The sequence below is a fragment of the Fringilla coelebs genome (assembly GCF_963513975.1).
Source record: "Fringilla coelebs genome assembly, chromosome: 9".
Classification (NCBI taxonomy): domain Eukaryota; kingdom Metazoa; phylum Chordata; class Aves; order Passeriformes; family Fringillidae; genus Fringilla; species Fringilla coelebs.
Genome location: NC_140067.1, coordinates 24,677,376 through 24,703,056, shown reverse-complemented (window position 1 = coordinate 24,703,056; position 25,681 = coordinate 24,677,376). Strand labels below are relative to the sequence as shown.

Here is a 25,681-nt window from a genome sequence, read left to right as displayed (position 1 = left end):
ATGTAAAAGGAAACAAACTCATAATTTCCTTAGCACTCAAGTGCTGACTTTTACACTCTGTACCTGCCTAAAATAAATTAACACTGATGTCTTTATGACAACAATGTCCTTGGAACAAGTTGTGGATAAGCAATAGAAGATTTTCATAGAAATTATGAAAGACAATAGGTGAAAATTTGAGCAATTTCTTTTGCAAGAGCAGCCTGTGCAATACAAGCAGAACTGACTGCAGGGAGTCACCAGCACTGGCTCCAAGGCTGCCCCTCTGAGAAGAAGCTGCTGAGGCATGGGAACCCTAACAAGGTAAAATTACTTTGAAATTGAAATAGCTAAATTTTCAGGCTTTCTTCAATTTAAAAAACAGTACCTGATTTTATATTCTAGCTAGCCTCACATGTGTAATCTGCATTGTAGCAGCTTTTAGCAAAGCCCTTCACCCTATGTGGAGAGGAGAGAAAACAACACAGCCCCCAGAAATGCTGTAATTCAGGTAAATGGGCGGACACAGCTCTGTGGGGGTCACAAAAGGAGCATCTTATCCCCATCCAACAAACAAAAAAGGGAATTGTGGCAAAAAGGGCTTTACCCAGGGTAAAAATGGCACAGGCAGGAACAAAATTCACTTCTCCTGTTTCAGTCTGAGCCCTGCTTAGTTTTCAACTCCTCCCTGTGCTCCACTGTCAACAATGACAATAAAAACTGGATTTTATTAACAAAACGAATACTTTGGATGAATCTATATTTTAAATATATTTTTAGGAACATAAAACTTCAAAGGACAAAAATACATTAGGAGGGAGCTTTCAGTGGCCCTTGGTCACAAGGCAGCTTTAAGGCTGCTGGTGTTTTGTGAAAACCGACAGTCCTAGACTTTACCTGGCTTTTTCCACTCAGAAGTTTAAATGGCTTAAATATAAGTTAAGAGTCTGGGATTGGTTTTATTTCAGTACATAGGCACATAGCAGAAGTAATATAATATCTTATATAATGTAATGGTCTACAGCCAAACACTTCTTAGTGCAATTTCATCTCTTTTAAAAAATCCCAGACATTCTGGCTTTTGACAATCCAAACTCTTGGGTTGTTAAAAAACCACAAAAAAACCCCAAACTATTTATCACTTAGAAAAGCTAATCTTGAAGTAGTCATCAAGGAGGAATGCTTTTCTGACATGATACGTAACAGCAACCAAAACCAGCCTCACTTGGCGTCACAAACTCACATTCAGAAATCCTCACTATCAGGGTAGGTCAGCTCTTACATTTTAAATATTTGACATAAATGCAATAAAGGTGATTCTAGATGATCCTACTGCCTTCCTGAAGTCTCTTAATTGCCAGGGGAAGTGCTTATCCACTTGCCCTGCCCTCATACATTAAACTTGCCACGTCAGAGCTCTGGAGTCTTCCATGATGTGGAAGAAAACCCTGGGTGGCTTTATGCCAAGATGGCACAGGGAGTTACTGCACGGCTGGCATTCCAGTGAGTGCCAGGAATCCTATTCTTTCCCTGCTGGGAGCCACCCATGCCAGGAGGGGAGCACTGAGGGAGATATGCACATCAGGTCCCTGTGCTCTGCATGCTGGGGTACACCCCTGGCAGTCCTGATTGGGGGGATAGGTGTACTTGGGGTGTTCAGGAGCCAGACACAGTTCTGGGTCTGTCGGGCCTCTTGCAGCTCCTTGAGGTGTGCTTCCTAGGGGAAACCATATCACTCCCTGTGTGACTGCCTTCAGGGGTGAGCCAGGGCACGGCAGGGCACAGCCAGTACATCAACAAACCCCACCTGATTTTTATAACTGATGCCTCCTGTAGAGTGGTCATTTGCCACATCCATGCACTATTGCTCTGAGTCCCTCTTACACTTGGTTTTCAAAGTACAGCCCCAAACCAATCTCTGTTTGGAACCACTTAGCTCTGTTTGTTTAGAACAGAACACTTTGTTTTAGATGGCCAATTTGGAAACAGAGCCAACTTGTCTCTACAGCATGGTCTCGCCTAGGGCCAGCACTGCTGGTGTGTTGCAGCAGAAAGGCAGGCAAAAGCAGAGCAGAGGGCTGAGAGGAGCGAGTGGCAGCTTACCCACGCAGGGCCTGGCGGGGCCCTGGGCGCGGAATCCTCGCGGGCACACGCAGCGGTAGCTGCCGCGGGTGTTCTCGCACAGCTGGTTGTAGCGGCACTGGTGCGACCCCGACCGGCACTCGTCAACATCTGCAGCACACGGCAAGGACACAGTCACAGCTCTGCAACAGCCCCACTGCGGGAGGAAGCTGAGGCTGCTCCATCCCTGCAAGTGTCCGAGCACAGGCTGGAAGGGGCTTAGAGCAACCCGGGATGGTGCATGGTGTCCTTGCCCATGACAAGGGGTAGAAATAGGTGACTTTTAAGGTCACTTCCAGCACAAATCATCCCATGATCCCCCCTGGAACAAAAGCTTTGTTACCATCTACAACATCAGCTGTGCTTAAAACCCTCCCTGATAAGCAGCAGGGACCTGTGATCTTGATTGAGAGCTCCTGAGCCAAACTCTTAAGAAATGCCCACAGAGCAAAACATTTCAGTCAATGAATAACTCAGAGAAATCAAGGTTCCAACACAAAAGACACCAAGGGAAATCTCACTGTTCTTGCTTAAGAACAGTAGAAAACTAGAGGTGGCAAGGATGCATCTGCTTTTTAATACCAACTACAAAAAAAGTTAAATACAGATGCTCCACAAGCATAAACAAGTTGGTGCTTTAGTATGTACAAATATTAATACCTGGAGATGGACAATCTTCAGGATTATTTAAAAAAATAAATATAATTGTCCCTGTGTTTCCCATAGCCACACAGTGCATTAATGCTTCTACTCACCAATGCAAGTCCCATTCTCTGCTTTGGTCATCCCACTGGGACACAGATCAATGCACTTATAGCCACCACGGGTGTTCTTGCAGAGCTGATCAGGCCTGCACACATTCTGCCTGCACTCATTGACATCTTATTCAAACAAAAGCCAAAAAAAAAGCAAGATTGGACTCAATTATATAGTGAAATTACCCTGTGTCCACATATTGAATCATTTCATGCACATGGATTAGTCAGCCCAATTCTTGCTGCTTCTGGCTTTCAGTACTGCTTGACAGATTCCAAAATGTACATCAAGTGTATCATCCATAGCAGCATTTTCTTTCATAAGACAATAGAGCAACAAATAAATGTTGAACTTTGTTGGAAAGAGGGAATGGACATTCAGAACTTCATCCCTACCAATGCATTTTCTGCCCTTCAGCTGGAATCCTGGGTCACAGCCACAGTGGAAACTTCCTATGGTATTGAAGCAACGCTGATGGCAGGAGTTGGACTCTTGACACTCGTTAATGTCTGTGGAACAACACAAATCCTTGGCACCAGGGCTGGGAGTTACCCCGTGGGCACTACCTGAGCAGGGTTTGACTGAGCTCTGCTCAGGACTGTTTGCTGCTCTCCCATCTTTGTACAAGAAAATGCACATGGGGCACAAACCCAAGAATGCTAATTTCTTTCCTGACAGGATTTTAAATTTATTTCTAAAGACAGAAGAAGCAATAGATTAAAAAACCCCAAACCTACAGAAAAACCAAAGGCCCAAAAACCCATAACCCTAAGAATGAAAGTGTCTAGACAGGTAGTTGGAGGCGCCCTCTAGCTGCACGAGAGCAGCATTTCCAGCTGCGCAGAGCTGTGACCCAGGTGTACCTTGGCAGCTGAAGCCATCGGGCGTCCTGCGGAAGCCGCTCCCGCAGCGCAGCACGCAGCGGAAGGAGCCGGGCACGTTCTCACAGTCCTGCCCCGCATGGCAGCTCTGCCCCCCCAAAGCACACTCGTCGATGTCTGCAATGGGAAACGAGCTGCAAACCCTGCCCAGCCAGCACGAGGGACACACCAACCTGTGCCTTCAGCACCAGCAACTAGAAACACAAGTAGTGTTTCGAGTTGCTGGCGCTGAAGTGTCCCAAGTAGTGACCACAAGTACATTCAGCTGTGAAATAATTAGAATACCACCAATAAATTATGTACTTATAATGAGAAAATGGCCTGAATAAAACCTCTCCTTAGCAATTTTGGTGCCTCTTAAGGCATTTTAAGGCCTTCAATTATCTAAAGGGCATTTGTATCCAAGCTGTCCCCAGCAGCACCTTTCTTACCCTGACACATTCTGCCATCAGCAGAGATGGTGAAGCCTTTGGGACAGGAGCAGTAGTAGGATCCCACGGCATTGTGACAGGTGTGGGAACAAGGATTTCCCACAGCACATTCGTCTTCATCTGGAACAACAAAATGTTTGAAAAACCAGTGAGACTTCCCAAGAAACGACTCCAATCTGATCCTTCCTCAGAGGTGTGCAACTAGCAAAGCCCACAGGGCAAAATCAGATCCAGCAATTCCCTTCATCTGCAATCTTTCAAGAAGTAATGAAATAAGTCCATAAAATCATCTCAGATGATTTCTCCCTAAAACAACCCTGACTCTTAGAGAGACAGAGAGATAGCACTCGTGTGCTTCTCTCCACCTCCATACCCCAAGCAGGAACACATGGGCTCCTGTCTGAGGTGCCAACACTCAGCCTTTCCTCCACACAGGTCACCCACAGGTCCTTCATTGCTCTTCAGGCTCAGCAGAGCCTGAGGCTCAGTGTCCTCCAGGTGTACCTGAGGTACTGCTTTAAAAGCTGTCTGGGCACTGCTCATATTGTAGGTAGCAGAAGTAACATCTTCAGCTGCCCTTGGATCCACACCCTTTATAGCAAGGATCACTCACACTTTGTGAAGTGCATACTTTAAATACAGGGGATGTAGGTCCTAGTGGTTTAATAATGTGTCCAGCTCTGGAGCCCTCAGCACAAGGTGGACATGGCCCTCTTAGAGCAGGTCCAGAGGATGCCATGGAGATGTGCCAAGGGCTGGAGCCCCTCGGCTTTGGAGCCAGGCTGGGAGAGCTGGGGGTTTTCACCTGGAGAAGGGAAGGCTTCATGGAAACTTTAAAGCCCCTTCCAGTGCCTAAAGGGGCACCAGGAGAGCTGGAGAGGGACTTGGGACAAGGGCCAGCAGGGACAGGACACAAAGAATGGATTCCCACTGCCAGAGGGCAGGGACAGATATTGGGATATTGGGAAGGAATTGTTCCCTGGGACAGTAGGGAGGCTCTGGCACAGGGGGCCCAGGGAAGCTGTCCAAGAAGTGTCCAAGGCCAGGCTGGACAGGGCTTGGAGCACCCTGGGCTAGTGGAAGGTGTCCCTGCTCATGGCAGGGGTGGAAATAGGGGATCTTTAAGGCCCCTTCCCACCCAAAGCACTCCAGGAGCCCATGGTCACACCCACCCGTGTCAGCCGTTACCTGAGCAGTAAGGCCCAGACGAGTCCAAAGCAAACCCCGCAGGGCACTGGTTACTCCGATCCCCTGTATGATAAAGGCAGCACATGTCACTTGTGGATAAAAATATGGCCATTTCATTACTTCAACAGTAAGAATTGCAGCCCAGCAATTTCACAGTATTTATTATATTTCAACACCAAACCAGAAACTTTTAAATCTAGCCTTTAGTGGTTTTTCTACTTTGGCACTAGAAGTCAGCATTGCATGGCTTGTGCTGGTTTGAAAAACATGGAACAGGTGTGTGGGGGTCCCCTCAGAGTGAGCTGCAAGTCCCATCCCAGCCTAATGCATCCTGGAAAGTTTCTTGTTGAAAGAATAAAGACCATTCAGTTTTATTTCACATAGAAGGAGGACAATAGACCCAAACCAAACAAAAGTCACCATGTTACAAATCTTAGGAGATCACTGTAGAAGAACACAACCATGTAATACAAACTGCAATGAAAAACTCAGGGAGAGGCTCCTCACAGGACACATGACACAGTTTTAAAACTGAAATTTAAAAAAACGAAATTTAAAAAAATCCCAAGCAATTATTGGAGGAAATGCTAGTTCAGTAAAGGTTTAGCCAGATCTAATCACAGGCCTATCTTGACCCAGAGACTCCCTTTTATCAGATTTCTGTTTAAATTAGAAAAAAAAAAATGTATTTGGTTTTCCCTAGTCCCTAGTCTGGCAAGTGGGAAAATCTTGTTACTGAAAAGAAAGACTGAGACAGGCAATCCCTGTCTCTTTTATTTCCAAACCAGAGTAATTTCCCTACCACATTAAAAAAAAAAAAAGCCCAAAAAGCATTCAAAGAAGTAACAGGCCAGTTTGCTCATTAATTAGAGCTTCTCAAGGGAAAATCTGCTCACATAAATCGATTCCCTTTGGTCACTCAGGTTCATAAAAGCCAGCAGATAGCAGTGCTAACTAAGAGTTAATTAAGGGTTACATCAACAAGACTGTTAGGTCCTGGGATCTACACTACAGCTACTCAAGTTTCACAGAATTTCCTTTCGAGACCACGGGTGACTCAATGAATTCCAGGAAGAGAGGACAGTCTTTCCCCATTGTTTGATTCCTGGGAAGGCCTAGAACAATACCTTTTGCAATGGAAGCTTGGATTTTGAAAGCCACGGCCTCCTGCAGCGGGTTGTACTCCGTGGTGATGGAGGCAGCGCGCAGTGTCTGCACCAGGAAGGGCATCCTGCCCTTGGAGGGGTCGTAGGTGATGGTGTGGTTCCACGTGTAGGGAACGCTGACCCCGTCTGCCGCGAAGAGGCGCGTGGAGTGCGCGTGCAGCTGCCCAGGTCCCGTCTGGATGTAGTCCTCTGTGTAATCCTGCAACACAGCCCTGGCCTTCAGCTGCTCCCACACCAGCACCACCCAGGCCTGTGCTGCACAGCTGGGAGATGTGCTTAGAGAAAGGGGCTTATCTTAACTGCTGAACAAAGGGTATTGCACGCACACAGGTCCTTCTCACTCTCATTTTTACTGTTGAATCTTAACGCTGCCTGGTCTATTACTTTAAAAAAAGATACAGACTGATGTACTGAGGATCCTCATGATGGAAGCCACAGCAGAGGATTTCTAAAAAATATCTTACTCCTCAATAACAATCTTTTGAGGTCTAAATATTTGCCTTTTATTTGAAATCAGATGCTGACAAATGTGCTAAATAAACAAGTGGAGAAAAATTCTGCCACTGAAGAGGGATATAAATATTGGACATACTACATATTGCAGTTTTCCAAAATATCAACAGCTTCAGGTATATTTATTGCATGGTGTGATTAATACAGTAAAATACTATTACTAAGAGAGGTTTAGAGATGCATCTTTCTAGCTCTGCCCAAAGCAACCCTCACATGCCAGCCATCAGTAACTGCCCTGAAGACCCTCCTCAACACTACCTGCCAACATCTCAAACTCTTGAGAGACTAACACCACCCTCCTCATGAGAACTTTCTTCTTCCAAAAGCAACATCAGCATCATCAGTTCAACCACGCACAAAAGAAGTCACATACAGTACAGCAGGCTGCAGGACTCAGTGTTTCCTGCTTTTCTCTGGGTGAGAGAACTACAGATGCACAAGAGCAGTAGTGGGACCTGAAGCAGCTTTACCTTGACACTGACATCAGCCACTGACTGGAGCTGCAGCACGTGGCCACTCACGACAACATCCAGCAGCAGGGCCCCGTCCGTGTCCAGGCCCCGGGCAACGTGCGTCATGCGCAGGATCTCACCTGGCAGTTTAACAGCACACTCATTTGGCACACATTCCCAACAGCAACTCCCAACAGCCACATGGAATCAAAACTGTAGTCCCCTGGCCAGTTATTTATACTTAAACTCTGTAAGGTGTACCATGCCCATGAGAAAAGACATGACACATTTCAAACTGCAGCTCTAAAAGGTGGAATAAAGCTCAGAAGGATACAGTCAGTCTGAAAATATTAGTGCAAGCACAAGACCCAAATTTCAGTGATGGTCCTCTGCTGTCTTTTCAGAAATGCAGCCTCTATCTGGCTTACTGGACATAGAAAGAGCTGATCTATCCCAGGCAACTCACCAGTTGCAAACTCCACTTGGGTTTCTCTCTTGAAGACAGCGTCAGTGAGTGTAAACCCATTCATTGCTTCCCCAATTTCTTTGGCAGTTGTCCAATAAACCGGGCTGAGTATGGAAACGAGCTTTCTCATCGCTGGGCCTGAAGGAGACACCACAGAAAATCAGGGAGCTTTGATCTCATCACAGACCCACATGCACAGGAGCTGAATATGAAGATCTAGAACTAGTATAACCCTTTAGATTTAAACCAGAAGACAATAGGATGTGGTGTATTCAGAGAAAAAATTGGTCAAAGTCAAAGAGGCCTACCAAGGGTCCGAGGGACGTTTGTGATCTCTGCCTGTATCACTCTGGTGTCAGAATCCGGGCTGTCTGTTACTGTGGCGTTCAGGAAAGCAATCCCAAATTCCACATCATTGATACTGCCAATGATGCTGCCCTTGGCACGTACAGGCCCACCTGTGCAGGGGATGGGGGAGAGGCAAAACACAACCCCATATAAGTACTGTTGGGTACTTTAGGGGAGAGAGAACTGGGCTTCAGTTGCAGGGCAGATTTAAGCCCCAAAAATTAAATTACCTAGGCAACTGGCCAAGATGAGAGATAACACCAGTGAAATCAGGAGTGCCACAGGCTTTCAGCACACTGTCACTGCATGCAGGCTGTAAGTACTCACCAGGACATGCTTGGGTGTTGCACTTGGATATCTGGGAAGAGTCCCCAGGGCAAGGACGGCCACGATTTAATGGGGCTGGGCTGCTGCACAGGCGCACCCGGGTCTGCTCTCCTCCTCCACAGGAAGCAGAGCACTGGCTCCATGATTGCCACTGCCCCCAGTTTCCATCCACTGCAGAAGAAAGAAGAAAGCAATTTTTCAATTTAAATCAATTTTTCAATAAAGAATGAAGAAAGCAATTTTTCCATTTAAATACTTCAGGCTGCATTGGTTATGCTGAAGTCAATTCCTTCCTGGAGGAACCAAGGTTCTAAAGGAATAGCTTAAAGGACAACAAAACCATTGTAGCAGGCAGGTGTGAACACTCCTGCCATCAGAAACACAGAATCCCAGACTGCTTTGGGCTGGAAGGGACCTTTAAGCTCATTCAGTCCCACCCATACCACAGGCAGGGATACCTTCCATTGTCCCAGGTTGTTCCAAGCCCAGTCCAGCCTGGCCTTGGACATTTCCACAGGTGGTCTACATTCTTTATGTGGCATATACCCTGATGCCTTCCAGGGAAAGCTGCACTGCCACTGCTGTTGTGAGCACTGACCTGGGCACAGGTCCGTGCTGCACCTCTGGATCTGCACGTCAGCCCCAGCACAGGCCCTGCCGCCGCTGGCCGGCCGTGGGTTGTCACAGCTCCGGTACCGCCTTGTCTGGCCCCCGTTGCATGTCCGACTGCAAGTTCCCCAACTGCTCCACGGGCCCCAGTTGCCATGAACTGCAAGAATAAGTCAGATTTGATCTTCCTCAGGGACTTAAAACCAGACAGTCAAGACAGGAAAGTACTTTTGTTGGACAGTAACTTCTTAGGTTTTTTTTTCCCCCCAAAAGGAAACAACCTAACCCAAAGCACTTACCTGGGCAAGGATCACTGTTGCAAAAATCCATTTGTATGTCACTTCCCTCACACTTGTGTCCCCCGAACTGCGGGGCCGGGTCGGAGCAGTGGCGCGTCCTCTGCCTGCTGCCTCCCCCGCAGGACACGCTGCAGGAGCTCCAGCTGCTCCATGGGGACCACTTCCCATCCACTGGGGACAGAGGCACAGCAGTTACAGCCCCCGACTCCAGAAGGAGCACAGCAGTGCTACATCAGGGAGAACTGAACATGGATGTCACTGACTCTACAGCATCTCAGCTACTCAGGGATTTCTCCCCACGGACCTGGGGGTGGGTGAGAGCTGGACCAGCCCTGGCCATGTGAGGTGGAACCAGAACCCCCCATGCCCTGGGCTGATCCCCCAGTGTGGGCAGCAGGGGAGAGAGGATTCTGCCTGTCTGCCCTTCTCAGGTGAGACCCCACCGGCAGAGCTGCTCCAGCCCTGGGCCAGAAGCACAGGAAGAACATGGAACTGCTGGAGAGGGTCCAGAGGAGGTCCCAGAGCTGCTTCCAAGGCTGGAGACCCTCTCCTCTGGACCCAGCTAAGGGTTGGAAGGGACCTTAAAGCTCTCTCTGGGAGAGCTTAGGGTGTTCCACCTGGAGAAGAGGTGGGGTTCAATTGTAGGGTCTATAGCAGATGCTATTTAGTGACAGAGTCAGTGACAATAAAAAGTTTGAAGGGAAGTTTTTTCAGGGGTTAGGCTTTTAGAACTAGAAAGTGTTAACCACGAGCGAAGCAGAACGGGGGGGTGGGGGGGGGGGGAAGGAGAAGTTTGGTCTCACCTGGGCAGCGCCGGCGGAAGCAGAGCTGGAGCTGCGTGTCGGGGCCCTGGCAGTGGGGGCCGCCGTGCGCCGGGGCCGGGCTGGTGCAGAGCCGCGAACGCGTCTGGCTGCCCTTCCCGCACGTGGTGCTGCACGGCCCCCAGGGCCCCCAGGGGCTCCACTCGCCGGCCACTGCAAGGGCAGCACAGCTTAAACACTGCCCCAGAACAGAGACACAGCCGGGACATCCCTGATCCCACACACTGCCCCAGAACACAGACACAGCCGGGACATCCCTGATCCCACACACTGCCCCAGAACACAGACACAGCCGGGATATCCCTGATCCCACACACTGCCCCAGAACACAGACACACCCGGGATATCCCTGATCCCACACACTGCCCCAGAACAGAGACACAGCTGGGACATCCCTGATCCCACACACTGGCCCAGAACAGACACACCGCTGGGATATCCCAAATTTCCCACAAAATGCAGTGGCCCAAACAATCAGCACTTTGACAAGCAAAGATTGACTCTTCCCTTTCTGTTTTTTAGCTACATCACCTAACCACCATCGCAGAACATGAGAACTGAACGCTTAATCAAATCTGGAGTTTCCCAATTCCCTGGGTAGGATGGAGGCCTGAGCAGGGCCAAGGCAGCCAGGCTAAAAGGTGCCAGAGAGCAGCAGCCAGAGCTGATTTTCCTGCCAAAGCCTAGAGAAATGAGTCTCAGGCCCACGGATGAGAATTTGGCATCAGAGTGGCAGCAGAGCCAGGGAAAAAAGGAAAAATCAAACATTGCAAATTGTACAGAAGGGAATATATCAGTGGTGAAGGCTCTGAATAAACTACAACCTTTCAAATGTGGGAAATACTCATGGGAGAGGAAGGAAACATGAACATTCAGGTAGCTGGGAGCAAAACGTGGCTAAAAATTATAACAGGAAAATACACAGATACGGTCTTAAATTACTAACAATCATTTTTACATAGCTTTAAATAGTTTGTGGCTTGGATTTGGTTATTTTCTTATTTTAACTGGCTTTGCAGGATAGGTTTAGAGTAGAGAAAATTTACATTGTGAGGATGTGGGTGACAAGCACTGGAAAACAGTAAAATACAAATTAATATTTTTACTGGTGTAAGAATAAAAAAAAAAGAAATTGTGAGATTGCTTACACTTACTTTTGTGATTCCTATTTCCAAGAATTTGTGCCATTCAATTAAAAAAAATAAATTAATTAACAACTAAAAATAAGCTGAGAGAATTTGGGTTTGGAGAAACAAAGAGACCTGTATGTGAAGCCCCTCATGCAAATAAGGTTTAATTACTCTTCTCTTACCTGGGCAAGGCCTAAGGTTGCACATGACTGACTCCAGGGCGCTGCCCTCACAGGGCTCCCCTCCGTGCTGAGCTGGGGGGTTACTGCAGGTCCTGCTCCTTGTCCTGTTCCCTTGGCCACAGCTCCTTGAACACTCTTCCCACAGCCCCCACTCCGACCAGCTCCCATCCACTAAGGACCAGAAATAGCCCAGTTTTCAATAAACATTATTTTTACAGTATTTATTTAAATTTTCTCTTTCTTTCTAAAATTAATTACAACTACTTAGAAAAATTAATCTGCCATCGAGATCCATGGTGATAAAAGTTCATTGTTTGGGCACTTAATGCAAGGCACATTAAAAGTCTCAATTCATTGTGGCTTTCCAGTACTTAAACAGGGTTTACAAAATAGAGGGAGGGAGACTTAGATGGGCAGACAGCAATAGGACACGGGGGAAAAGTTTTAAATTAGAAAAGGAGATCTTTAGATTAGGTATTTAGAAGGAATTGATCCCTGTGAGGGTGGTGAGGCCCTGGCATAGGGTGCCCAGAGGAGCTGTGGCTGCCCCTGGATCCCTGGCAGTGTCCAAGGCCAGGTTGGACAGGACTTGGAGCACCCTGGGACAGTGGAAGGTGTCCCTGCCCATGGCAGGGGTGGCACTGGATGGGCTGTAAGGTCCCTCCAACCCAGCCCCTGGTGGGACCGTGTGCTGGCAGCAGTACCTGGGCAGGGCTGGCGGTGGCAGCTGCGCCTGTCGCTGTGGGGCCCCTGGCAGCCGCGGCCCCCGTTGGCCGGCACGGGGCTGTCGCACTGCCGGACGCGCTCCTGCACGCCCTGGCCGCAGGTGACGCTGCACGCCCGCCATTCCAGCCAGCTGGAGAACCCGCCGTGCACTGCAACGGGAGCAGGGATGCTGCTGGGCACTGCCGGGGCCTGCAGCTCCCTTAGCCGACACAGAGAAGTGAAAACTGCACCTCCTGACCCTTGGAAATCCACCTCACTTCATGTATTTCTGTGCACAAATCTCTTACCATAGTTCAAAGACAATTTCTGCATATGCTCCTCAATGCTTTTCTTTAGAGACACAGTTCAGTTATGACATGTTCTGAGGATAGGATCTGATTTAAGGTCCTTTCATTATAATTTTTGTCTCTCACCCTTCACAGCCTCTATCTTTCCCAGCTGGATGAGTATAATAGAATAAAATTTAATGAAAGAGATCCCCACTGACACTTCAGACTACGTTTACCCTAACCTAATGTTATAAAGAAGATAAGAGCAAACATCTTACCCATAAAACGTGGGCAAGATGAACATTGACCACATTTGATCCAGATTAATGCTGTCATCTACCAGCTTCAAAGTCACTGAGATGTTTTGTGCACTTACCCTGCACAGTCAGGGGCACTGTGACGAGGACGGAGCCCAGGAGGTTCCTGGCCACGCACTCGTACTGGGCGGTGTCCTCCCTCTGCAGCGCGGCGATGCGCAGGGAGCCGTTGGGCAGCAGGGTCACTCTGTCATCCCCCAGCACGGGCTGTCCCTGGCGGGACCAGCTGATGGCAGGAGGGGGCTCTCCCCTGGCCTGGCAGTCCAGCACCGCCGTGGCACCGGCCTCCAGCACGGTCCCCACCGGTTCCACAGTGATGACTGGGGGGCCTGAAGAGAAAGGGTTCTGTGGGTGACAGCACACGGGCACAGGCCTGATTGATTTAGTACCAAAGTGAGCACAGAGAAATCTCAAGTCAGTTTACTTTGACTAAAATTATTATTGCTGATCCCCTGCTGGCTAAATAGTAACACAGACTCCTTAAGATTGGAAAACAGATCACCAAGTCCAACCATCAACCCAGCACCACCACTGATGTTCACCACTAAACCGTGTCCCCAAGTGCCACCAGACATGTTACAATGCCAGCAATAAACTGGTTTGAACATGCTGCAATCTGAAGACTAAAGCTGAGATTAAGGCCCAGCTATAAGAGCACATGCTCTTCTTTATTGCTAAAATGGGCTGTTTTTAATAAAACTCATAGGAAGATGCTATTATTCATGTCCAGAGACAACTGAAGGGCGAGGAACAGACCCACAATGCTTGAGGCTACAGCAGGAAGGGCATGTTTAGAAATTACCCCACTAGCAAAGAAAAACTCTAAGGTATTATTTTTGCCAAAACTAAAATATTGTCAAAGACAATTAGGATTCACCTCATATAACTTGAGAGTCTAGTTTATTCCAGTTGTATTGAGTGAACTAAGAGAAACAGGCCCTTTTCAGAGAGTGGATCAGTTCATTCCACACTGGTTTCTGCAATGAGGCTCAACCACCCTTTACATCCCTCTCTCCTTTGACTTCAATCACAGCTCAGACCAGACTCTCATATATTCATGATGAAAGATGCCCAGAGAAGCTCTTGGCTGCCTCATCCCTGGAAGTGTTCAAGAACCAACCAGCTCTAGTGGAAGGTATCCCTGCCCACAGCAGGTGATCTTTAAAGTTCCTTCCAACCCAAGCCTTTCTACAATTCTGTGGAAGATGAGATGAGCCCAAACCTCCAGGGCAGTGCCCAACCTGAAACAACCCCCCAGGAGCTGCCTGCACCTCCCCACAGGCAGGTTTGCACTCCCTTAAGGGGCAGGAAGCCTCCCTTTGAGCCTTACTCTGCAGGGTCAGTGTCAGGCTGCGCTCCACCACACCCACGTCATTGGTCGCCACGCACTTGTAGTCACCAGCATCTTCATTCTGAGGAACAAAATAGGAGCTCAGTCTTCAGGGCCCCTCCTGACAGGGAATTTAATCCCAATTCAAAATGCAGACATGAGTACATGAGGAAAAATAGGAGTCTTGCTGTTCAGATTAGGAATTTAGATGTGGAATAAGGGATTTGCACAAGGAGAATGCAATTGCTTTTCAGCTGACCTGTAGAAGCCAGGCTCTCTTAAGGTCAGGAGCAAAGGTCCCATTTAACTGGTCATGACCAGGATCTCACACACCAACAATTAGTATGTAATTTCAGTCCTTCTGACAAGCAGGGAGAACTCTGACCCCGTGGGGATTTTTGCCTCAATAATTTTGAATCTAATTCCAGTCTGAATTAAAACATTTGTTAAAGGTGAAAGCAAAAAAGGATAACTGTCTAGCCTGACTCTTTCAAACCAACATGATCAGGAACACCTTTATCAATCAAGTTCAAAGCAGACACTCACAGTGCAGGGGCAGGACTCACCACAGTGCCATAGATAGCAAGGGAACCATTCACAAGCTGCCGGATCCTGTTACTAATCTGAACTCCTACTCCTTTTCTGCTCCACTGGATGGTTGGAGGGGGATCTCCCCTGACTTCACAATTCAACATGGCATTGCCACCCAAGGGCTCAATTTTGCTGGAGTGATAATCCCCTTTGAAGACTGGAGGCTCTTAAAAAACAAGAGATGGCAGAGAAATAGCAGAGCCAAAATAAAATGTGCCTAATTGAGAATGGCTGGCAGGGGTCCCTCACCTCTAACTTTCCGAAGGGGGAATTTCAACCTGTTCAGATTTTTCCCATTTAGCCATTGGCAAGGTACTATATACTAGGGGGAATGGCTTTAAACTGACAGCAGGCAGGTTCAAAGTGGATACTAGGGAGAAATTCTTCCCTATGAGAGTGGTGAGGCCCTGGCACAGGTTGTCCAGAGAAGCTGTGGCTGCCCCTGGATCGCTGGAAGTGTCCAAGGTCAGCATGCATGGGGCTTGGAGCAACCTGGGCTAGTGGAAGTGTCCCTGCCCATGGCAGGGGGTGGCACTGGATGACTTTTAAGGTCCCTTCCCACCTGTTCCATTCTGACTCCACTATCAAAACCCAGTGGTTACAGAGAGCTGTCCAGCAACAAGCACAACTGCTTAATTTCACGTACCTTTGACATACACAAAGCCAATGGCTTTGATGGAGCCCACAGTGTTCTCTGCAGAGCACACATAAGTCCCAGAGTCCTCCTTGGACACCCTCTCGATGAGCAGCTCACTGTGCCCATTGACATCGTCGTACTGTGCTGGAGGGAGAGCAGGGAAAGGGTCATTCCAGGGATTGAAATGTACACAGCTCACAGGAGTGCCTGGATCTGTGCACTCTCAGCAGCACAGCTATGGGATCTTGTGCATCCCCGAGACACTCAGGAATGCACAGAAAGTCATTGCTGTGACACTTGTCCATATGCACCTGTCCACTTCAGCTACCCTGTGATTATCAGTTGCTGGATGCTGAGTAAATACCATCAGATAGGAAAGTTTTTTATGTGCTACATTATTGGCTACAGAAGAGGGATGATCTTTTAATTACCTTACAGCTCTGTCTCAGAGGCAGTTTAATTACATAATTGCATAACACTAAAGATGTTTCTCACACAATCACTAACAGTTTATTCCAGCTAGAGTTTTCTTCTTCCCTACCCTAGACTGCAATACTGCACAGGGGAAAATAATCTGCAGCCAGATGGCCATCAGGGACCCACCTGGAATGATGTTATTGTTAAAGGTCCACGTTATTCTGGGGACAGGTACCCCAGTTGCTTTGCAGGTTAACCTGAGCTGTTCTCCTTTGGTCAAGGCTACATCTCCAGGTAGTTCAGTGAAAGCTGGGAGCACGTGAACTGTCAGGGTGACCGTGTGTGTGTCCTCCCCAGCAGCATTGGTGGCAATGCAGGTGTAACTGCCAGAGTCTTCAGGCTGGAAGGAAACATGGTGGGGAAATTTCAGCTGGGATATATCCTACAGCTGGGATATATCTTACAGCACATGCCACTCGTATCAGTAAAATAATCTTGAAAGGCTTGGAACAAGCATTCAGCAGAAATGCTCAAGCTGAGCTCTTCCACTTCCTTAAATATGAAGGATGACTAATGCTTTTTACCCTTCCTGAGGATTTACCACTACAAATTCTTCATAGATTTTGCTCCCCAGTGGAAAATGAAACTTTTGTAATGATTTTGGAACCTTAAGAACAAGAAATCAAAATAAAAGTATGGCTAACCCAGAATCGGATCTTAACACTGCTGAATGTGTAGGCAGGGAGCTTACCACAACACTGTCCAAAATGAGGTCTCCACCAGGCACAGTCTGGTATTTTCCCACGGTGTCTCTTAACAGCATGCTGTCCTTTCTCCAGTTAATTGTTGGTGCTGGGATCCCCTCAGCCACACAGGACAGAACAGCCTGGGAGCTCTCCGTGACCGTGAACTGTGTATCCGTGCTGCGGATCCTGGGTGGAACTGTGGGGAGGTCATTAGAAACATTTCCTCTGGGCATTATCCAAGCACAACACTGGACTGAAGAAAACGCCTGCCTGGACCTCCTGGATTGTCCATTTCCATCAATGATTGTGTGCCGAAATTCAAGCAACTGGCCGATATTACATTACAACTTAACAATGCTCCCCTATATTAAGTAGCACAATTTTCCTGAACTCCTCCCTGTACACCCCAGCTCCTTACTCTCTGTGGGGTCACACTGTAACACACATAATTTCCCTACAGTCTCAATTATCATGGAATCACAGGATGGTTTGGGCTGGAAGGGACCTTAGAGGCCATCTCATTCCAACTCCCTGCTGTGCATAGGGACACCTTCCCCTATCCCAGATTGTTCCAAGCCGCATCCAACCTGGCCTTGGACACTTCCAGGGATGGGGAGTTCTCAGCCTGTCTGGAGCAGCTGTTGCAGTGCCCCCCATCCTCCCAGGAAGGGTTCCTCACCGTGCACAGCCAGCTCTGTGCTGGAGGTGCTGGATCCTGCGGGATTGGTCGCGGTGCAGGTGTAGCGGCCGCTGTCCCCGGGCTGCACAAACAGGATCTGCAGAGCTCCCGTGCTCAGCATTCTCCTTCGCATGGACTCTGTTATCTGCTGCCCATCCTTATGCCAGCTGATCTCTGGCCCAGGGTAGCCTTCAGCCTCACACTGCAGAGTGACAGACTGATCAATGGCAACAACATATTCCTCCACGTGGGACTTGATAACAGGAGGAACTGAAAGGAAGAAAGACAATTATTGAAAGAATTAGATGTGGTAAGAAACAAGGAACTCTTTAGTTCTTGGTGAAAATAATTGTAAAAGCATGCCCTAAAGCAGACATTGAACTAAAGGGAATAAACCTCCTGGGCTTTGTTCAGCATCACATCAAACAGGAAAGCACTAGGTCCCTTTCTATTGCTCAGAATTGTATTTGAACCAAGAGAAGGAGTTTAAAAGGTGATTTACCTTGAACTTTCAGCTTGATTTTCCCCAGAGCAGTGCCTGCTGGATTCTGAGCAACACACATGTAAGTGCCAGCATCTTCCACAGCTGCTCTGGCAATCTGCAAACTGCCACTTGGCTGAACCATGTAACTATTCCCTAAAAGAAATATAATCAAAGTATGACACTTCTGGTTTGGTGAACCAGAGGAGAGGAGAAACCCAAGTTCCAGAAAAGAAAAGGGGTGTCTGTGTCACAGGAGCAGGCAGGGTCCCAGGCTTTGGGAGGATACCTGTGGTGATGATGTTGATGCCCTCCTTCTGCCACGTGATCACGGGCTGAGGAGTGCCCGTGGCCTCACAGGGCAGCACAATGGGATTGTTCACGATGACATCCAACGCCCCTGGCTGGGCCTGGATAACGGGTGGCTCTGTGGAATGAAAGAAAAAGGGAAAAGCAGACCATTCAAGGCTAGGACAACACAGAAGAGCACTAAACTGTACAAGCTGAGCAGGCTGAAGTAGCAGTGTTGGCTGCCAGAACAGCCTTGCTCATCAGCTCCAGCTTACCCTGCACGTGCAGAGTGACGTGCCTGTGGGCAGAGCCCGCGGCGTTCTGGGCCACGCAGGTGTACCTGCCCCCATGGGCCAGCTGGGCAGAGGGGATCTCCACAGCTCCTGGGGCAGAGAGAGCACCACAACATGCAGAGCATCCTCCAGGCACACGTGCTCCCTTACAGCGTTCCTCATTTCATTGCAAGCCATCAGAGAGGGGATCTCTGGGGGATTGTTTGCATTTCTGCAATTCAGTACTTATGGATGCGCCTGATTGCACTGATTTCCTGCAGCACATTACCTGAAGAGAGAATTCTGTAGCCATCTCCTTTGGGAAGCAACTTGATGCCATTTTTGGTCCAATGAACTGAGGGGACAGGAACACCGGAGGCAGTGCAGGAAACCACGACTGGAGAGAGCTTTGTTACCAGGAGCTCTGTAGCTTCATCTGCTATGGATGGGGGCACTGAAAATCAAGAGCAGGGCAAAGGTTACTTGCCCACATTAATTTGTTACAAATTCTTGGAAATACCAGAGACTTATGGATATCAGTATCAAAAAGGAATGAAATAAAAATCTCATCTCAACACCAGAACACCCCAAAGAAGTTCTGGGTGGCACACACATGTAATAGCAATATCCCCTCTACCTTGAACAGTGAGATCAATTGCCCTTTGATCTTCTCCTGCATCATTTGACACAGAGCACTCATAGACAGCAGTGTCATCCACAGTGGGAGAAATGATTACTAAGGAACCTGAAGACAGAAGTCTGAACAAAGAAAAAAGAAAGTAAAAGCCATTGAAATACTTCTTTCCTTCTCAGGTAATCAGCCCACTGAATGTGCTGGCTAGACAAGGCAGTATTTAAGCACAGATAGATTTTTCATGTGCCAAAATAATCCCTGAAAACTTGAAACCCACAGTGAAAAAGAAAACATCTCTCACCTGTATGTATTCTGGTTCTGATCAACACTAAGCAGATGTCCGTTCTTTTTCCAGCTAATTGCTGGTCTGGGAATTCCCGTGGCTTCACAAGGCAAAGTGGTTTGCACATTTACAGTAACTGTGATATTCGTCTGCCCAGGAGCAATAGTTGGAGGAACTAAGGACAAACAAAGCCTCATTATTTAGAATAATTATACATATATATGTGTGTGTGTGTGTATATACACATTTCTTGTGAGAAATGGATTTGTAAAGGACTCTCAAAACCTGACCGAAAGCTCACATAGTCTTGTACATTTGTATGTAAACTCTGAGATAAGGTGTGCTGACTTAGAAAGGCCATGGAATAGAGATGGCATTGCTGAGAGACAGACTGAACTAGAAACAAGTTTCAAAAGACGGCCTTGCCAAAAGACCAGATATTTTAGAGAATTAGAACTGTGAAAGATGCATTGTAGCAAGACCATGTGGAGTAAAATAATAGGTGCTTGGTGTTAGAAGTATTGGCAGCATTGTGTGGCAATGCTAACAGGCAGAAAAGCATTTACAAGGCACTGTAACCAGGAAATAGGCTGACTTCTGATAGAATGGTGTTAAGTTTTACATCTTTTATGTCTCACCCTTCAACGAGACTGATAATGGAATAAAATCTTTCAAAACACCTCTCAGTTGCCCCATCTCTGTAAAGCTGGGATTTTCCAACAATTTCTCCCCCCCTTTATTTTTTAACCAGAGCAGCTAAGAAGGGGCTAAGCTGAGATGCCAGTGGCAGAAGCAGCCTGCAGCCAGTGGATTGAGCAGCCCTACCGAGGACGTGCAGGTCGAGGCGCTGGCGCTCGCTGCCCGCGGCGTTGGTGGCCATGCACACGTATCTGCCCGTGTCAGCCACCTGAGCCCAGGGGATGTGCAGGGAGCCGTCCTCCAGCACTGAATACCTGCAACAGAGCAAACGGGGCTGCCCACCAGCCATCCACAGGGCACCCTGGCAGAGCAGAGAAGAGATGACTCAGGGGACACAACCAATGGCCCAAATGAAGCATGTGTTAATTGGGGCACAGAGTTTTCTTACTGATTTCATTCTGTCCCAGCACATCTATTTCCCAAAGAAATTACGAAATCTGGCTGACGTAGTGGTGTCACATAAGTGATATTGGATTTACAGAAAACAGCTGATCCCCTTTATTTTTGGTTTCTCATTTAACCTTAAAAATTTTAATTAATGCCTGTACTTTTCCTTTGCAATACAACAGAATTCCTTAGCATTTGCTCAGTTCTAGAAAATGCCAAACTACTTCATTCTAAAACAATCAGGAAAAAAACCATTCACTATAATAAAAGTTGGTACTAGAACATGTATAAAAAGTTTTCTGTATTAGAAAATACAGAATAGCTTTTGGTCTACGTGAAATTTCTTGGCTTCATCCCAAAACTCTGTGTATATAAAAAAATCTAAAGATCTTTCACATTTACTCTTCAAAATCTCTAATGTCAGAATGAGTATATTTGGTTGCCAAAGGAATTTTTTATCCTTCTTAAAAACAAAAAGGTGAAACCTTTGGTGCTGCTACTTTTCTCTAGAACAATTTCATGTCTAATTAAGTCTCTAATAAATAGATTCTTAAGTAGCAATGAAGACTATTTACACTAAAAATTCTGGGCAATACCTGGAATTGTTTCCAGTAAAAACAGCCCCATCCTTCCTCCAGGTGATCCTGGGGGCTGGAACTCCTTCTGCAGCACACTCCAGCAGGGCAGAGGTGTTGATGTGCACCATGACAGTCTGAGAGCTGCTCCGGATCGTTGGAGCCACTGCAAGGGAGAAATGCTGATGACACAAAGGAACTCTACATTGCAGTGACTGAAACTGAAAACATGAAAAGAGGTGCAGCAGTGGGTCTGGGTTCACTGCAAAGTCAGGAACAAGTTTCTTACCATTCTGGGTGATGGTAATTGCCAAGGTGCAGCAGGAAAGGAGAAAGAAAGTTTAGCTGAAATGCATTGCAAAGGTCAGCTCAGCAAGTTACTGCAAAGGGTACCACTGAGCTAAAACAGCAGGAGTTCAGCACATGGAACTCAGCAAGCTACGGCTGTGGGGATATCCTTGCTTCCTGATTACATACTAAGGAGAAAAAAGGACTTTAGCTGGACCAGGTAAGGCCAGTCACTGGGGGCACAGGTTAAGGCAGGGCCCCATGTGGCTGGGCTGGAAACAGAATAGAAAAAGGGGGAAAAGTTCCTTCCAGTCACCTGAGTCTGAGAGTAGAATAACTTCTCATCACACTAGAGGTGAGAAAATAAAAAGGTTTAAAATGGAGCTCAGGGCTATAGTAGCACAGGACAAGTATCAAGCGTAAGGCCCCTCAAGCCCTGTCCTCTCCAGACAGAGAAGCAGCCACAGCTCTCAAGGAACCTGTCAAGCCAGCTGTGAAACCTTGTCCCCAGGGTGCCAATCAAACACTTCAAAGAATTGCTCTGTGTTTGTTCAAGAGCATTTGTCAGTCCTGGATACGGATGCTCACTCTGGGTGTATCAGGACTCCCTGTCAGGATGATGGCTGGATGCAGCCTCTGCTTGCACAAAGCACACAGATGGTGAATGAGCCATGGCAAGTGCCCAGCAGGTCCCTTAGGCTGGGGGCCAGCTGTGGGCTCAGCAGTGGGACATGAGGCCATGCATATGGCCCCACGGTTTGGGCATGGCCTGAGAGGCCAACACATGGCTGGAAAGTGACCACAGACACTCAGTTCTTGCTGCCTAAACTCCTGCAAAGCCCAAGCTGCCCGAGGCTGCTGCGTGAAGTTACCGTGCACTGCCAGCAGGAACTCCCTGGTGGTCTCCCCTGCCACGTTCCTGGCCACACAGGTGTATCTGGCACTGTCCCCCAGCTCGGCGTTGTTGATCTGCAGGTACCTCCCGCTGGACAGGATCCGCAGCCGGGGGCCTCCCTGCGGGCACACAGACACAGGCAGGGCTTTAGCCCTTCACTGCTGGCCCCTCTGCACAGAACATCTGCACTGCACAGCACTAAGAGCCAGGAGAGAAGGACACCAATAAACCAGGGACTGAACTCACTGCTCCTTTACATCCCTGAAGAGGATGAAGAAAGCTTTCAAAACTTAGCATTGCTTACTGGTTCTCCAGTGAAATCCCTACTGAGGCTTGTGCCTGAAAGAGGCAGCTGTTACAGAGCCAAAGGGCTTTGGAGCTTTTATGGAAAGGGGCACCTAATAGCACGTAATTAATTTCATTTATCTTGTTATCTATGCACACCACAGGCAGAAGGAATCAAAAGTTTCTCTACACTTCCAGCATCACAGTCTGGCTCGGCTGGGAGGCAGCACAGGCTTAGCCAGTTCAGTTTACCAGCCAGGAGTTCACCAGCCAGCAGTTCTGGGCACTGGCTGCCCCTCTCTTCCCAGCCCTGCAGTGACTCCACAGCCCCTGCCAGGAGCCAGTCCAGTGAGAGCTTTACCACACCCAGCCTGGGTTGTGCCTGCATCAATCACTGACAGCAACATCAGCTACGAGTGCTCAGAGATCTGACTGGATAAAAACCAGCAGGAAAAAGAGCACAAACTTAGCTTTTCCAGTATGTGCTACCTATTCTCTGGATGGAACTCAAAGCTGACATTCCCATCTACTCTTCTGGTTAGAGGGTCTGAGAAGGGCACCCCAGAGAGATGAAACTCCTCTGGCTCTGCACTAGCACCCTGGTACTCTGCTCTCAAGCCAGGCACCAGCTCCAAGGCTGCAGTACAGGGCTGGAGCTCTCAGGTGACACAATTCACCATCAGGGTGGGTTACTGACAGATTTTGGGCAATCTCTGACATTTCCTGTTGAGAACACAACCTGTGTGATGGTTTCTAAACACAGAAACCCAGAGATAACAGAAGACAGGGGATGAAGCTATAACTTAATCCTTAGGCTTTGCTCAAAGTAAGCCAGAAAACTCATCTTGGAAAAAAAAAAATACAAACTCAGCAAGTCTTTCACTGTTTGAAAAAAGCCAGGTTAGGACAGGTTAGGCTCCTATTCTTTTCTTAACTCTCAATGTGCATTTCCAGAATCCCTCAAGAGCGCCACAACTTCAAAGCTGCTGGAGGCCAGATCTTTCCATAGTTCTGCTGCCACAGAAGGTGGTGCTGCACAATTCCATCACTCAGCACACAGAGATGGACTAGGGCAGGCCTCAAAATCTGCCCAGCAGAAGACAACAAAAGCAGGAGGAATAACCATCTCCACAAGGCTGCTTCACAAAACCAGTCATATTAAATTGAAATAACACTGCAGGCTGGGAACCTGCCTTTCTCCAGCCCTCTCTTGTCACTGTGACACCTGCACTTTTCCAGGAAGGTTTCCATGATTTGCCAAGGAGCTCCTCACCTCTCCTCCCACACGCAAGGACACCCATTTCCAGCTGCTCAGGATTAGTCAGCTGTTACATTTCTTTGGGGTTGAGAAAGCAGCCAGACACTGGGGAGGACACTGATTTCTCCTGATGTCTAGCATATGAGCTCACGGGTGGGCAGGCCCTGGCACAGGGTGCCCAGAGAAGCTGTGGCTGCCCCTGGAGCTCTGGAAGTGTCCAAAGCCAGGCTGGATGGGACTTGGAGCACCCTGGGCTAGGGGAAAGTGTCCCTGCCCATGGCAGGGGGTGGCACTGGATGGGCTTTGAAGTCCCAAGAAGCTTCAGCCCTCACGTTCTCACATGAGTTCACGAGGCAGGAGGAGAACTAACAGTACAAAGATAATTCCCAGGTTACCATCTGAGCACCTCTGGCTGTCACAATGTTCCTCTACTTTTGTTTTCTGGTGAGTATTTTTAACGGGAACTCCTTTTCATGGTTTATGTTCCCTAAGCACTGCTTTCCAAACACAAGCTTTTCAATGAAGGCCAAGGCAATAAGCATTCATATATTTAATTTCCAAGCTTTGTTCAACCTTGTTTTCATTTAAAAACCTCACCACCCAATTAGAGAATTAACTGTCCAGAAGTAGAATGGTCCAGTTAAATTTGTTTCCAGTTGGTTCCTGGGCTATATTAAGATCATGGTCCCTAGCAGTACTTTTTAAGACATGTTCACCCACCAGATCCTTCTTCCAGTAACATTTAATTCTTCTAAATTAACCAGAGAGAAAGAGTCTGAGGAATGACATGTCAGAGGAAAGCAAACAAGCAAAAACTTGGGTGACGATTTAGTGATGGATCACAGCTAAAGGAGAAAATTCACAATCTGTATTTGTTTCTTCTTTATTAATGAACAAAGGTTGAGAGAAAAATTTTAATTAAGTTCATTTAATAACTGAACTTTAATTTTCAGTTAAAAAGGACCTGTGAGTGGTCCCAAGGATGGGAAGGAAAAAAAGTCTTTCTTTATAAACCATCCTCATCTTGCTAATTGTCTCTCAACCAGAAAAGACTCTCTGCCTTGCCACGGCACTATGGAATTCTGAGTGGGAAAGATGCACTTGGTACAAAACCTGGTGATTAGCAACCCATTTTCTTTTGAAGAACTTTGAATTCCTTTCTAAGTGCTACTAGAGTAGGAGGATGCATAATATAGCCAAAGGAAACATAGAGTGCAGTCTTGTCTCAGCTACCTTTCCTGGGAAGCCATTCAGGAGTTTACCGAAGGCTTCTAGCATTGCTCAGAGGATCCAGGAGGAGCAAGGGATCCCCCTAAAGGAAAAAAGAACAAGTAACAGCGGGATGGCCACTCCACCCACTGGCTCTGGGGGCTCATTGGGGCTGACTGCAGAGGCACTGGGCTGCCCAACTGCTCTGAGTTGGGGGTATGTAACTCGGGCTGAGGGGCGAGTGAGCAGAGCAGGAGACCTGGAGCACTGCTGTGACAACTGCAGCGAGCAGAAGGCCAGCACCGAGGCTGGCAGCTCAGTACCTCCAGCAGCTCTCCATTCTTCAGCCAGGAGATGGTGGGAGGGGGCACAGCATCCGACCTGCATTCCAGAATAGCCTGGCTGTTCTGCAGCACCGCCAGCTCCTGGGGCCCTCCGGTACCAGCGATGTTGGGGGGGACTGGAACAAAAACCAGAGAACAAAATCAGCACCACAAATATGAACTGTCAAGAAAACTAGTGATTGAAAAATTCCAGTTTTTCTCAAGTTTAAAATAAATGCAAAGCTATGGTATCATTAATTAGTTCGTCCTCTCAATACCTGTGTTAAATATAACAGTATATTTCACATCTCTATAGAGTGAGCACAGCAAACTTGATCCAACCAAATACTGACATCTGTGAGCTTCCTGGATATTCAAAATAACACTTGAAATTGTAACAGAAATCAGGTGGAACTTCCC

General features: G+C 47.7%; 1 protein-coding gene across 1 annotated transcript in view; it reads right to left on the bottom strand.

Moving 5' to 3' along the window:
* The window catches only part of HMCN1 (hemicentin 1), a gene marked incomplete at its 5' end in the record, with an annotated part of 161,843 nt that overhangs the window by 6,733 nt on the left and 129,429 nt on the right, over positions 1 to 25,681 (bottom strand). Inside the window, 33 exons of the mRNA XM_084211302.1 lie at positions 2,083 to 2,211; positions 2,856 to 2,981; positions 3,252 to 3,365; positions 3,720 to 3,854; positions 4,169 to 4,288; positions 5,357 to 5,419; positions 6,484 to 6,721; positions 7,506 to 7,627; positions 7,954 to 8,091; positions 8,262 to 8,411; positions 8,629 to 8,799; positions 9,227 to 9,397; positions 9,537 to 9,707; positions 10,340 to 10,510; positions 11,670 to 11,840; positions 12,374 to 12,544; positions 13,041 to 13,310; positions 14,312 to 14,393; positions 14,878 to 15,068; positions 15,549 to 15,683; positions 16,143 to 16,356; positions 16,708 to 16,898; positions 17,382 to 17,651; positions 17,884 to 18,018; positions 18,152 to 18,289; positions 18,429 to 18,536; positions 18,715 to 18,879; positions 19,063 to 19,184; positions 19,361 to 19,517; positions 20,168 to 20,295; positions 21,025 to 21,169; positions 22,164 to 22,305; positions 25,262 to 25,398. Of these exons, the coding sequence (XP_084067428.1) occupies positions 2,083 to 2,211; positions 2,856 to 2,981; positions 3,252 to 3,365; positions 3,720 to 3,854; positions 4,169 to 4,288; positions 5,357 to 5,419; positions 6,484 to 6,721; positions 7,506 to 7,627; positions 7,954 to 8,091; positions 8,262 to 8,411; positions 8,629 to 8,799; positions 9,227 to 9,397; positions 9,537 to 9,707; positions 10,340 to 10,510; positions 11,670 to 11,840; positions 12,374 to 12,544; positions 13,041 to 13,310; positions 14,312 to 14,393; positions 14,878 to 15,068; positions 15,549 to 15,683; positions 16,143 to 16,356; positions 16,708 to 16,898; positions 17,382 to 17,651; positions 17,884 to 18,018; positions 18,152 to 18,289; positions 18,429 to 18,536; positions 18,715 to 18,879; positions 19,063 to 19,184; positions 19,361 to 19,517; positions 20,168 to 20,295; positions 21,025 to 21,169; positions 22,164 to 22,305; positions 25,262 to 25,398 (5,091 nt within the window). The remainder of the gene's footprint in view (positions 1 to 2,082; positions 2,212 to 2,855; positions 2,982 to 3,251; positions 3,366 to 3,719; positions 3,855 to 4,168; positions 4,289 to 5,356; positions 5,420 to 6,483; positions 6,722 to 7,505; positions 7,628 to 7,953; positions 8,092 to 8,261; positions 8,412 to 8,628; positions 8,800 to 9,226; positions 9,398 to 9,536; positions 9,708 to 10,339; positions 10,511 to 11,669; positions 11,841 to 12,373; positions 12,545 to 13,040; positions 13,311 to 14,311; positions 14,394 to 14,877; positions 15,069 to 15,548; positions 15,684 to 16,142; positions 16,357 to 16,707; positions 16,899 to 17,381; positions 17,652 to 17,883; positions 18,019 to 18,151; positions 18,290 to 18,428; positions 18,537 to 18,714; positions 18,880 to 19,062; positions 19,185 to 19,360; positions 19,518 to 20,167; positions 20,296 to 21,024; positions 21,170 to 22,163; positions 22,306 to 25,261; positions 25,399 to 25,681) is intronic.